Genomic DNA, 14,166 nt, shown 5'->3' on the forward strand with positions numbered 1-14,166 from the left:
TAATGTCAACAAAGTGGAAGCTGTAGGAGGAAAGGGTGAAGCAACATTCGATGATGGTGCTTTTGGTCACGTAAGAAAAGTTTTTGTTGGTCAAGGAAATTCTCGTATATCATATATCAAATTCGAATACGAAAAAGACGGTAGAAGAGAATAACACGCGAGCACGGACAAAGGACATCTCGAGGAACCGAAGTATTCGAGGTTGGTCAAGATGTCATCACATCTGTGAAAGCTTACTACGAAAAACTCGATGGCTCGAAGACGGAAACTATAACGCATCTTGCATTCAAGACTCTGAAGGGCATAAACTCTCAGCCGTTTGGAAAGACACCTGTCATCGTAAATGAGCATACAAAAGTGTCTTGCTTGAAGGCGGCAAAATCACCGGTTTTCATGGTAGTTCAAGCGACGTTCTTCATTCTATCGGAGCTTATATATCAGCTCTTCCTCGGTCGATGTTGCGTGGCAAGTGGATCCAGGTACGCACGTAGTATGGCTTGGTCGGGAGAATTAGATTTTCGAACAATCGGTCGGAAGATTGCATAATTCATTGTTTCCATACAGCTTTGAATTAAAAAAAAACTAGATTAGGACCCGCCCTAAAGGGCGGAAATTGATTTGTCAAATTTAAATTAATAATATATGGTATATATAATATGTGTATATAATATTATATATATTTTGTGTAACATTATATATATATACATATTAGACATATATATAATATTTTATTAAATATATATATAATTTAATAGTGTTATAATTGTGTTGTACTTGTTATTAGTTTGTATTTAATCTTCTTTCATTTTTAGTATAATAATTTGCATTGTCACACCTTTTACCTTTTAACTTATACACATAGTTATGCTTTTTTCAAAAAAAAACTTATACATATAGTCTCGTAAAATGTATATATAAAAAAAACATATTTAAAAAATCTACTGACCATATGCCACCATTATTTGGTTGTTTGAACAAAAAAAAATCATGTTCTTGCATAACTGTGTATGTTGTGATATGATGTAGGTGAAGAGTGAATATATGGAAGTAAAGTTAGTGATACGAACATGAGCCTATGTTGGTCTATGCCACAATTATTTGGTTTTTGGAAGATCAATGAGCATAAGCATACACGGTCTTTGTATGCTTACGTTGTAAATGAGTCGAATATTTTTTCTCTTATTTCTGGAATGATATGGAACTCGTTGATTTAAGAGTGGTTCAGTTTTATATGATCTAATTATATTAAGAAATTAACCAAAAATATTATAAAAGTGTTACTGGTTAGGTTTAACTAATCTATGTTGGTTAAGATTTGGTTTAATTTAAGTTGGTAGGTTGCATTGTATAGGAGGCATGATATATTTTAGCAACAACTATGAAAGAGTCCAAAATTTAAATGAGAACTTCAAATAATAGATAATCCCTAAATTAATAGATTAGATACTCTAGATTTAAATGACTGATGTTTAAATTTGCACACATAATAAAAATTAGGGAAAATTGGTAATATGGAACAACTAAACTATAGTATTGTCCCCTTAGAACAAAATCAATTTTTGTCACTTTTGGACATTCACTACCCTTTTTGTATATAAAAATTCATATCAATGTTTTTACAATGCAAAAAAATTAAGAAAAATAGTAAACATAATGTAGACAAGGGTGTGCATATAAAAAAAATATTTTTATATTTTAAAATATTTTGAATCTGAAATTCAAAAATGGGTTAAAAGTGGTTGAACATCAAATCTACCATCTACGGAGATGTAGAATATATACTCAACAAGAGATACAGTCGTCTACCAACCGTAGGAAGGGTAATACACGAAATACATTGGCAACTACCCAAGCAGAATACCAAATCTTCATTCATATCATACTCTACACTTCTGGTAGCATTGAAGTCCTACGCTAATTGATTTATCAACAACGGTAGAAAATACATTATAAAATTTGTCTTCTTATCTACTTTCGTGGTATACCATATTCTACTTACCGTTCTAGTTCCTACGTAGGTAGTATGTAAGTTCTACATTCTGAGAAAGCAAGATCCGAAAATCTAGCCTAAAACGGTTAGTAAATATTGTGCAAATCGTTTAAATCTTTTTTCTTTCCTTTTTTAATTTCTTTTCCTAAAATCTAGTCTTCTTCCACACACGATTTCTGAAAAAAATCGTAGGAGTTTTCTTCATTTCCTAGTTCTTCAAACCTTTGTCACTCTAAAATATGAAGATTCACATCTATGCTTCATGTGGTTTGTGGAAATCGTCGATAAACCATGGATGGGGATTTCTTGTTGATGAAGGAAAAGGAGGCAGGTTACTTACTTTGGACACAAGTTCAAGCTTTGAAAAGCTAAAGGTTATGGTCTGTGAAGACTTCGTAATTGATGCAAACATGGTCAGTATAGAGCTGAGTTACTTACCTTCTGATTTGATCAATAGCATCGACTCACCACCTGTTATCATCACCAATGATCGGCAAGCTAGTAATTTTCTTACATATGTGAAGATCAAAGGTTCGACGCGGTTGTGTGTGACTATGAAATCGCCTAATCTTGCGGAAGAAGGTACTGAGTCGCCTAACAGAGAGTCAGTGTCTATGGAGTCTGACGATTCAGCTGATATGGAATCAGAAGAAGATGTTGAGGTACATGACAGTGATGATGACAAAAGGTGCAAGAAAGAGAAGAGCAATGAAAATAGTCTTCGCTTTGCCTTGGTGGATGTTGTGAAGAAGGGTCAACATTTCAGTTCCAAAATGCTTTTGAAGGCCGCATTCGAACTATGTGCAATGAAACATAATTTCGACTATGTGGTTGCCAAATCGGATAAAAAAGTGTGGTACGTTCGTTGCGCAGATGATGATTGCAGCTGGCGTGTTCGTGCAGAGGGATTAACAGGTTCATCATATTTTATCATAAAAAAATATGTACCTGAGCATTCTTGTGCTCCATCCAATAGGAACGGTTCTGTTCGGACAGCTTCAGCAAAAACAGTTGCTACTTTGATAATGCATAAGTACGAAACTGCAAAAGAAGGGCCGAAATCAAATGATATAATCCAGTATATGCGTATGGAACATGGAGTTGAGATATCATATTCTTTGGCATGGGATGCACGTGAGTTTGCAATCAACGCAGTGAAAGGTATTCCAGAGAAAGGTTATGAAAAAATTCCCAAATACTTGCACATGATGAAGGAAGCAAATCCAGGGTCACACACAGCTTATGAAAGTGATAGAAAAGGGAGATTCAGATTCCTCTTCATCTCGTTTGGTCAGAGTGTTCGCGGTTTCTATGCTGCAATTCGAAAAGTTATTGTTGTGGATGGGACGTTTTTGAAGAGCAAATACAAAGGAGTATTATTGGTTGCTACTGCATTAGATGGAAACTCTAATTTATATCCTATTGCATTTGGAGTTGTCGACTCAGAGAATGACCTCGCGTGGGAGTGGTTTATGAGACAGCTTAATGTGGTAATTGTTGACGAGCATAGTTTAGCTTTTGTGTCTGATAGGAATTCCTCAATTGCTAAAGCTATTGCCAGAGTTTACCCGCAATCTCATCATGGAATTTGCATTCACCACTTGCTGAATAATGTTGTCACAAATTATAGTGGGAAAGGTATGGCTGGTTTGGTTGCCAAGGCTTCAAAAGCTTATCGAGCTGCTGATTTTCGTAAGCTGTTTACTGCTATTTTTTCTATTAGTCCTGAAATTGGAAAGTATCTCATAGATGCCGATGTGAGGAAGTGGGCTCGTTGTCAATTTCCGGGTTATAGATATGATATTAGGACTAATAACCCTGCGGAGTCGATAAATTCTGCTTTACGTACGCCTAGAGAGTTTCCAGTAATCCCTTTATTGGACAGCATTAGGGAAATGATGACTCGATGGTTTTTCAAACGTAGAACTTTAAGTTCTAAACATTCGAAGCCACTGACCATTGCTGTGGAGAAGAAGATTGACAGAAGGATTGAGAAGGGTAAAACGTTTAAGGTCTTCCCAGTTAGCGATTTTAGATTTTTGGTTCAAGGTGACAGTTTCGACTGCATGGTAGACTTGGTCAGACGCACATGTTCTTGTGGGAAATTTGATCTGATAAAAATCCCATGCAGACACGCTATAAAAGCAGGCTTCAGTGTAGGAATAAAAGCACACGCACTCACAGACGACATGTACACCACTGCGACGTGGCAGTCAGCTTATGAAGAAAGCATAAATCCAATTGGTGTCCCCGAAGATTCATGGAAAGTTCCATCTGCTGTGGAGGAGTCGAAAGTCCTTCCTCCAAAGAGTAGACGAGCTGCGGGTAGGAGAAAGAAACGCAGATATGAGACAGCTGAAGATAAGATCCGTGCGTCTCAAGGAAGCGAAGGATCTAAAGTTCGCAAATGCAGTCGATGTGGGAATGGAGGTCACAACAGGAGAACATGTGATAGAGCAATATAGGATACTCATTCGTTCTATGCGAATTGCTTCCAGAGATTATGTGTTTTTTTTCTTCTTGGTTCTATTGATGTTATGTTTCAGAATTTTAATCTCGAATTCTGTTTGATGCAGATTGCAGGATTGTTTGACAATTGAATTTTATGTTTCAGATATTGTGTTTTTTTCTTCTTGGTTCTATGGAAGTTATTTGTTTTCTTCTTCTCTGTTTATGCAAGTTATGTTCAGTTTTTTACATGTCTAATTGAGTTTGATGCAACTGGATACTTGACGATATAACTGGAAATTTGAAAAGTTCAATCTTTGATTATTAACTTGACAATGTAACTTGAATCAGAGAACCATTACAATATCATTCACTTTTGGACAACAAACATAAAATACTGAGAATGGATCCTACACAACCTACATCGGCCGAATTCTTATGTTTCACAACTTCTTCCTGGATTGTCTTCTTCATAGAATTTCTCAGATCTTCAAGCTCCTCAGCAATTCTCGTTTGATGCTCATCCATCCTTTGAATCTCATCAATTATAGCCTCGTCGACCCACTTAAAAAGATGCTTCTCTTTCTTTCTCTGTTTCAAAATAGAACAACAGAGTCAATGGCCATTGTAGAAGAAACAGAGTCAATTGCCATTATAGAAGAAACAGAGTCAAACGGAGAAGCATTTACCTGCAAACCAATCTCACATCTGAAGAATCGTCTGTATGGATTCTCCTCCGTTTTTGAAACATAGGTGATAATCCCCTTCCCACACCAGCATCTGGAAGGGATCCCTCCATTGATTTTCATGTTCGGCATTTTCATTGACAATGAGAGCGATGAAATATGTAGGGTTTGTGGCTATGTAATGGTCTTATATAAGACTTTTTTTAGGGCAACCAATGCTTGTAATCGGACATTGGGTTTTAGGGTAGATTTGTATGTGTTTTGATTTGATTAATAACATTTTTTTGGCATGGATTAACATTTTTAAAAACTTTTAAGTTCTATTTTATTATTAAGATTTGTTTTTGATTATTAACGTTTTTTAAAATTTTAAGATCTATATTGATTATTAAGATTTTTTTTTAAATTACTAACATTTTTTAAATTTTAAGATCTATTTTGATTATTAAGAATTTTTAAAATTATTAACGTTTTTTAAAATTTTAAGATCTATTTTGATTATTAAGATTTTTTTTTAAATTACTAACATTTTTTAAATTTTAAGATCTATATTGATTATTAAGATTTTTTTTTTAAATTACTAACATTTTTTAAATTTTAAGATATATTTTGATTATTAAGATTTTTTTTTAATTACTAACATTTTTAAATTTTAAGATCTATTTTGATTATTAAGATTTGTTATGATTAATTTGGTTTGAATAGATTGTCCTTCTTTAATCCCTTATAGGGTATATAAAGGGGTTGAAATCGCTTGTCTTAGTTAACTGTCATTTAGGGTATATTTAGGGGTTTCTATATTCGCTTGTCTTAGTTAAGTGTCATTTAGGGTATATTTAGGGGTTTCTATATTCGCTTGTATTAGTTAAGTGTCATTTAGGGTATATTTAGTGGTTTCTAATTTTAAGTGTCAGTACTAGTTTAGTTTATGTCCTCAGATACATGCATAACTAAAAGAATCTGCATTCAAATGAGTAGAATAAAACAGTAACTAAAACAGTCAAATAACAACTTAAAGAGTCAAATAAAAGAGTCAATTGACAATCTTCTTCCTAAACAAGGCATAACTAAAAGACCTTCACTAAAGTTCCACAAGAGGATTTGTAATTGTCTTTGGAGGAGTGAACTTTGCCATTCTTGAAACAAGCACTGGATCATTAGCAGCTTCCCAGAGGTCATAAGCAATCTTTTGACGAGCCTCACGAATGTTTTCGTCATTCACCAGAGATAAGTCCAAGCCTAGAAGATGGCATTCTATGTGCTTCAAGGCATATACTCCACAATCACTGGCACTACTGTTTAGTACGGACATTGGGGCGTAACTGACAGTGTATTTATTGACCTTGAGTTGCTGACCGCTTGAAGACTGAACTGCTTTCACAATTCTAGGGATGAGATTGGTAAACGGCTCCAATGCCTTGGGGTATTTCAATCCCTCATCTACATAGTTCGATGATAGAGTCAAATTCTTCAAAAAATCCAACATCTCAATGTCATCCTGTTAATAAAACCAAACATAACATTAATAGCATAAAAGAGTTAACATAACAAATACAGAAAATTGTGTTACACCACACTTTTACAAGCCGATATACTACATAGCATAATACAAGGAGATTACAAAATAGTCAAACCACAGAGTAACTTAGAACAGAAGATAATTTGTCCGATATATTACAAAGCTTCATGTTTTCGTTACCTTTCTTACTGGCCGAGAACTACGACGAAGCAGCAGAGGATCCACACTGTCAGCTGCCTTGCCTTTGGCTTTTCTCTTTGCTGCTAAAGGATCCTGACTCTGTGATGATTTTTCTTGTTCTTTCCCAAGTGTTGCTGATGGACTCGGAATCTCAGATGCTCTGTCTTTTCCAACTGTATCTGAAAGATCTGTAATCTGAGACACCTTATCCTTGAGCAGAGTAATATCATTGTCAAACTTGTCAAAACGCTCTTGTATGTCCTTCTGCACCAGCTCCGTAAATGAGGTGAAAGAAGCCTTGAACAAACCCTCAATGAAGGTCTTCATTTCACCTGAGACACCACTGTTATGTTCAGCCGCTCGATCACAGAGCAGCTGTTTTTTCCGAGACTCGACACCAGGATCAATTAGCTTACGCTTCCCCCTTTTTGCAATAACAGCTGCTTCTTCTTCAACAGCTGGATCCTCTCCAACAGCCGGTTCCTCTGCAACAGCCGCTTCCTCAACATCCTCTTCTGGATCAGATAAGTCCATATTTGTAGGCAAAGTCTCAACTTCCCAAGTGAACTGCTTCCAGTCTTGTTTCGCATCAATGAGAGCAACAATGCGACTGACTCTTTCGTCATTCTTCTCATCTTCCCTAAAGAACTCAGGATTATCTATCGCAGTCGAGCTTCCAGTAGATGATATAAACGGAAACAGCTTTCCCTGTGAAGAACAAATAAAACAATAAGCATAAACTGGCACTAGTTGAACTCAATATTAATATAAGAAAGATAACTACCTTGTCAAAGTGTGACTCTAGGCTGGTGATATCTTGGTATGATACCTTTCCACTGCCTGTCCAATTTCTACATCTCACTTTGGTCAGGGTTTTCTTCTTCTTTGTACCCACCATAGACCCGATGTCCGGGATTGCCTCCATAATCCATATCTGAAACGCATATGAGAAACCATCCAACACATAGCTGTTCTTCAGATGCAAATCTTCCCTTGCTTTGAAAATTGATGCAGTGAGCTCATCAAACGCGCGAAGACCCCAAGGATACATCCTCATTTTCTCAAAATCCATCACCAAACGAATCAACTCGTGAGGAATAAACACTCTCAAATCCTTAGCAAGGACGAATCCATGTATAATACATAGATAAACTAGCCTCACCCTGTCGACATACGACCACTGGTTGCAGACTTTGAGAAGCTCATCCCTTATCATCAACAAGTTGACCTTTCTGTTTTTATTCAGCACTGTGCTCCAAAACCCCTTATCACTCTTCCAGTTATTGAAGTCTATTTCCGGTTCTTCTCTGAACTTCAATCCAGTGACAGCATAAAACTCTTGCATAGAAAACCTGAGAGGCCTATTTGCAAACAGAAACCACAACTCATGAAGCTTGGAAACCCTGAGCTGCTTGCATATGAAGCTGTGAACAATCTTCCCTGAGTAAATGAGCTTGTTGTCTACGATTGCCAGAATCGGACCAAAGACAGGATCCTTCAAACTTCATCATACTCATCCTTGAGAACCTCCTTCACCGTTTCCAGAAGTGTACGTCTACAAGTGTTGTTAATCTTATCAACCTTGCACTCAGCTCCTTCTTCAAGAATCCGTTTTGGAAACTGTAAAGCCATTCCTGTAAAACATGAAATCAAAAACTTCAACTTAAACAATTCAATCTCTATCTACTACAAGCACATTAACGAAATAAAGAAAAAAATCATTTAGGGAATTTCGAAACCCTAACCTTTCAATTGGGAATCGAGATGTAGGAAGAGCAGAAGAGGATCAATGTGAAGCAAATGGTCACTCAGAGGCTTGAAGAACCCCTATCGGCTGCAGCGGAGAGTGACGACGACGGTGGTTCGCAAAGAGGAGAGACGGAGAGAAACTGGAACAACAACGGAGAGATGTGAGGACGACGGAGAGGCGTGACTACGACGACGGAGTGATGAGATGACGAGTTCAATCTCTCCGACGAACGGATTCAACCAGAGAAAGAACACGGCGGAGATATCGCCTTTCGCGAGAGAGAGAGTCGGAGACTCCAATGTTAATTTTTTTTTTTTACTTCTACTGTCTTTACTTTTTATTTTTATGCAATGTTATTTTTTTTTTTAACTCTTGTTTAGTAAGGGAAAAGGACAAAACAGGATTTGTCTTATTATTTATTCTAAGGGGACAAAGATTATGATTTATATTCTAAGGGGACAATATTAGAGTTGTTTTGTTCCTTATCGGCAAAATTCCCTAAAAATTAACTACATGTTTGATTCATTAGTTTTATTTGATTTTCAATAAAGTTCTACCGCTCATATTTTTATTTGTGTTTTAATTTTAAAACAAAATACATTGATTTACTATAAAACATCAATTTTTTTTTGTATATGGAGGAAGTATAAATAGATTTTATTTTATTCCAAAAATAGAAAAGAATTAATATTTGGAAAACGAATCATATCTAATTTTATTATAGTTACTTTAAGAAGTAACAAAAATATTTTAATTCGACTTTGGTTCAAAATTTTCGGATACATTTTGGTTCAATTTTTATATGAACACCTCCTACTAATAAAAGAAACATGTGGTCACTCTTATTATTAGGTGGAGCAAAAAGGCAAGACTCCTGGACCAAGATGTTCTCACGACATAGCAATGGTTGGAAACAAAATGTACGCTTTCGGAGGAGAGTTAAAGCCAAATTTTCACATCGATCAACACCTCTACTTTTTCGATTTCAAGACTCACAGATGGTCGATCGCTGATCCAAACGGTGACGTCCCCGAGCTCCCATGCTTAGGCGTTAGAATGGTAGCCATCGGCACTACCCTCTACGTCTTTGGTGGCCGCGACGGCTTCCGTAATTACAACGGCTTCCACTCTTACGACACGGTTAAGAGGAGCTGGAAACTCATAACTCACGTCAAGAAAGGACCTGCACCGCGTAGCTTCCACTCGATGGCTGCTGATGATAAAAACGTTTATGTCTTCGGTGGAGTCAGTACTAAGGAACGTGTCAACACACTTCATGCTTACAACATCATTGATCAGAAGTGGATTGAGTTTCCGAATCCAGGAGAGTCTTGCAAAGCTAGAGGTGGAGCGGGACTGGCCGTTGTGAAAGGGAAGATTTGGGTTGTGTATGGGTTTATTGGGGAAGAAGTGGAAGATGTTCATTGCTTTGATCCAGTTGAAAGTAAGTGGACTAAAGTGGAAACAAGGGGTGAAAAGCCGTGGGCGAGAAGCGTGTTTGCGCTAGCAGTTGTTGGGAAATATATAATAATATCTGGAGGTGAGATTGAGATGGACGTACAGGCTCATTTAGGTCCTGGGTCATTGACTGGTGGAACTTTCGTGTTGGACACTGAAAGTTTGTTGTGGGAGAAACTTGAGGAAGGCCATAGCCCTCGTGGATGGATCGCATCCACAACTGCGTCCATTGATGGGAAAAAAGGCTTGTTGATGCATGGAGGGAAGGCTCCTACCAACCGTCGTTATGAGGACATCTTTTTCTATGGCGTAGACTCTGCTTAAGACCGCTCGGTGTTGGTGGGTTTGTGAAAGTTGCAAAAGTTGCATCTTGGGAGGGATCTCGTTTGTTGTTTTAATAATGTCACTTTCTGTGTGTTTGGTTTTTACGAATAAGGGCATCAAATAATGTGTGTAAATAAATAAATAAAATGTTACCTTTTAATAAGACTTACCTAAATTTAATTTTGTTTTAAAAAATCCAACCAATACAAAGGTGAGATTTGGACAGTAGAATTCTAATGAAGTTCTCAAAATCTCTTAATAAGAACTTCTATTAGTTCTCTTTCTTCTTTTTCAATCAATCATATAATAGTTTTTATTAGATAACAGTAACTAACTGTAAGTTGATGTAAACATTCATAGGCCATATAATACTAGGGAGAAACGGATGATTAACAAAAATTTGCATAGTACAATATATATAAAGTAACAAAATCATATAATACAGTTTGCATAATACAATACTAAGATTGTGACCCGCGCGCTTTTTAAAAAATAAATTGCTTTTTGTTTTTCATGTTAATGTTAAGGTTGGATAAAAAATCCGAATCCTCCTCTCTTGGCAGATTGATAGAAAAAACTCATGGAAGAGGTGTCTTGGACATGGGGATTAGACTAAACGATAGTGGAAAGGGTGGTGAAATATCACAGAAGGAACACGCTGGGGAGCTATCTATAATCAAATAGAAGACGAGATTCACAACTTGCGGACAAGTGGTCTGGAATAGAGGGATGATACTAGTTTGTGGAAGGCAGGAGAGAATTTATATAAAGCAGAGTTCAATTCTAAAGAGACTTGGAGATTAATTCGAACAGCTCACCCAAAGGTTGACTGGCACAGCGGTATCTGGTTCCAATTCAACACCCCGAAGTACTCTTTCATAGCTTGAATAGCTATCCAGAATAGGCTCCCAACAGGAGACAGGGTCGCCAGCTGGAGCAACGCAACGACGACAACTTGTTGTCTATGCTCTGCGATGATCGAAACTCGAAACCACATTTTCTTTGAATGCAGATTCTCAGAGGAGATATGGAAAAAACTTAGACCATCCACAACGGTAAAACGTGTGTGGAATCCTTCAAAAACATTTTTTTTATTATTTTATTAATTTATTTTTTTCATCCCATTAAAAAAAAAAAAGTAAAAGAGAGCTAATTGTGGACCGCCACGTGCGGCGTGGCCCACAAAACAGTGACGAACCACGGCTGCGATGAATCCTTATTTACGTAGTTTTTGGATCAGTACCAGCACAGAAACCAACAAAAGCTAATAATTTAATATTTTTCTTAAGAGATTTGATGTTACGGACCCCGCATTGTGGGTGGTCTTACACAGAAGCTATTGTTGGTGCAATACACCTGTGAATGGAATGAGATTCAGCGATTGCTTACTGATCAAACAAGGCAGAGACTACATTTGTTCCTGTTCAGATACGTCTTTCAGGCTGTACTTTCAACCATTTGGTATGAAAGGAATGGGAGACAACATGGTGAAAAGCACAAGGCCCCTACAGTGTTGACTAAACAAATAGACAAGCTGATCAGAAATCGCATATCCAGTATCAGGGAGATGGATGCTCCTAAGTATACTACAGCCATGGAGACATGGTTTTCTTTTCGGTGATCTTAAAGTCAGAGTCAGAGTTTAAGTTTTTTTGAAGTCATTTTAAGTATCTGTTTGGAAAAAAAAATTTCAAACTCTCAGCTAGAGTTACAGACATTGTAAATCAGTTTCTTTGAATAAATTTAACATTATCTCAAAAAAAATCTGAATCCAAAAAACCGAACCGATCCCAATGCAAAAATGTAGTACCAAACCCAAACCGAAATTGATAAATTAAATATCGAAATTATTCAAAATTTTGGTATTGAGAACTGAAAGCGAATCCGAAACAAAGTATTTGGGATACCCAAGTGTATTTGAAATAGATTTACATATTTATATATATTAATTATTTTAGATTTAATGTATATAAAAATATCTAGAATATATATGGCACTTTTAAGTCGGTTTAAATACTTGAAAATATATAAAAATAATCAAAAGTAAATATTTAAAATAATTAAAGTATACTCAAAACACCAAAATATTTAAAATAATTATTGATTATATATCCAAATATTTAAACCAAATCAATTTATATGTTAAGTTTAGGTATTCTGCCATATGTTATTCAAATTTATATGTAATACATTATTTTGTTTACAGATTTTGAGAAATTTAAAGTATATAATGAATTTTAAATTTTTAAAATAATTTAAGTGGGTTATCCGAACCCGAACCGAATCCGCAAAGATCTGAATTGAATCTGAACCAAAATTTAGAAATATCCGAATGTGGTTGAAATATTTAATCCAAAAAACATGAAACCCAAACAAACCCGAACCGAACCCGAATGAGTACCCGAATTCCCACACCTAGCCACTATTATATATCATATTTGTGGCATCATATAATTAATCGTGTTTTATATGTACTATCATATAAATAATCATATAATTAATAATATTTAATATGTAACGTCATATAAATAATCACATATATATAATCACATATATTATATTTTAAAAACTTAATGTGAAATATAAAACCATCAATTAAGTTGGTGTATGAAATTAGAATTTGTATTGTATTTTTTTATATATATTGAAAACAAATTTTAATAATGGTTAGTGGAAAATATCTAGGTATAAATCAACTTTAAACTATTATTTTGATTTGAAATATCTATACAAAATTTAACTTTTGTTCTATGATTACTTTATACAAAAGATGTTTTCAGGTAATTACATTAGCTCATTTTTCGTATATTTTAGAAATGGTCCAAATAGATAGTTTATCGTAATATAATGGATTTCCAATTATTTTAATAATATAAGTCTATTACTTTTTCTTTTCTTAATATATTTATATTCATATTCCCAAACAACATTATATTCTTTTTAATACAGTTATTCATGTTTCCAAACAAACCTCTTTTTAAACTGCTATTTATGTTTTCAAACAAACCTATTTTCTTAAACTACTATCGATGTTTCCAAACAAATCTCTTTTTTAAAATTATTATTTATGTTTCCAAATAAACCTAATTTGTACTTCAGTTTAATAATATAGATAATTGGTATTTTGACAATTTCCCATTATTAAGTTGGTTAAGGTTCTTTTTTGCCTGACCAGTGGTTTAGTTTCCATTTACTAAACCATATGTATAAATAATTTACATCGTATAAGGTAACTTTGAGCAATATATCATTTTACATTTCTAACAAAATTTCGTCTCTCTCTCAAGCTCAAAGCTCTAATATGGTATCAGAGAAGTTAATCTTCGCTTTCTCGTTTCGTTTTCTCGAAAAATTCAGCTCTATCTCGTCGATTTTGATCATCTCTTAGGTTCGATGAGTCTTTTGATTCGAGATCTTTTTGCTGTTTTCTTTGAGATCTGTGTTCGCTAACCTTTTGCGATATTTTATGTCATCTCGTTCACAGTCAAAGTTTTGATTTTGTTTTCTCTCTATCTTTGACCTTTGATTTGCACTTTCTCTCTTACACGGTCAAGTTCTTGAGCTTCATTTTCTTGTTTCCGATCTGGTCTTGTATATTCGATTTGCTTATTGACGAATCAACATACATCTACTGAAAATTAAGAAACGGTAACATCAGATGAGAAATTCCCCCACTAGCCTCTCTTCTAGATCCAAACTCCAATCGTCTCTATGTTCACAGGCTGATCACGCCGGTATATCTCTAGTCTCTGAGAAACTTTTTGGTTTAGGGAACTTTAATACTTGGCGTAGATCGATGTTGATGGCATTA

General features: G+C 35.3%; 2 protein-coding genes across 2 annotated transcripts; one reads left to right on the top strand and one right to left on the bottom strand.

Moving 5' to 3' along the window:
• Positions 1-254: 254 nt before the first annotated feature.
• Positions 255-10,507, top strand: LOC108820380 (nitrile-specifier protein 2-like). Its single transcript, XM_056992735.1, has 2 exons — positions 255-479; positions 9,426-10,507. The coding sequence occupies exons 1-2, from the start codon at positions 456-458 to the stop codon at positions 10,353-10,355; spliced, it is 954 nt and encodes a 317-aa protein (XP_056848715.1). The 5' UTR covers positions 255-455; the 3' UTR covers positions 10,356-10,507.
• LOC108815507 (uncharacterized) lies at positions 5,880-9,027 on the bottom strand. Its single transcript, XM_056992734.1, has 4 exons — positions 8,569-9,027; positions 7,608-8,457; positions 6,824-7,531; positions 5,880-6,622 (listed from the first exon to the last, which is right to left on the bottom strand). Exons 2-4 carry the CDS (start codon positions 8,166-8,168, stop codon positions 6,206-6,208), a joined length of 1,686 nt encoding a protein of 561 aa, XP_056848714.1. The 5' UTR covers positions 8,169-8,457; positions 8,569-9,027; the 3' UTR covers positions 5,880-6,205.
• Positions 10,508-14,166: the final 3,659 nt, after the last annotated feature.

The sequence above is a fragment of the Raphanus sativus genome, chromosome 8 (genome assembly GCF_000801105.2).
Source record: "Raphanus sativus cultivar WK10039 chromosome 8, ASM80110v3, whole genome shotgun sequence".
NCBI lineage: Eukaryota > Viridiplantae > Streptophyta > Magnoliopsida > Brassicales > Brassicaceae > Raphanus > Raphanus sativus.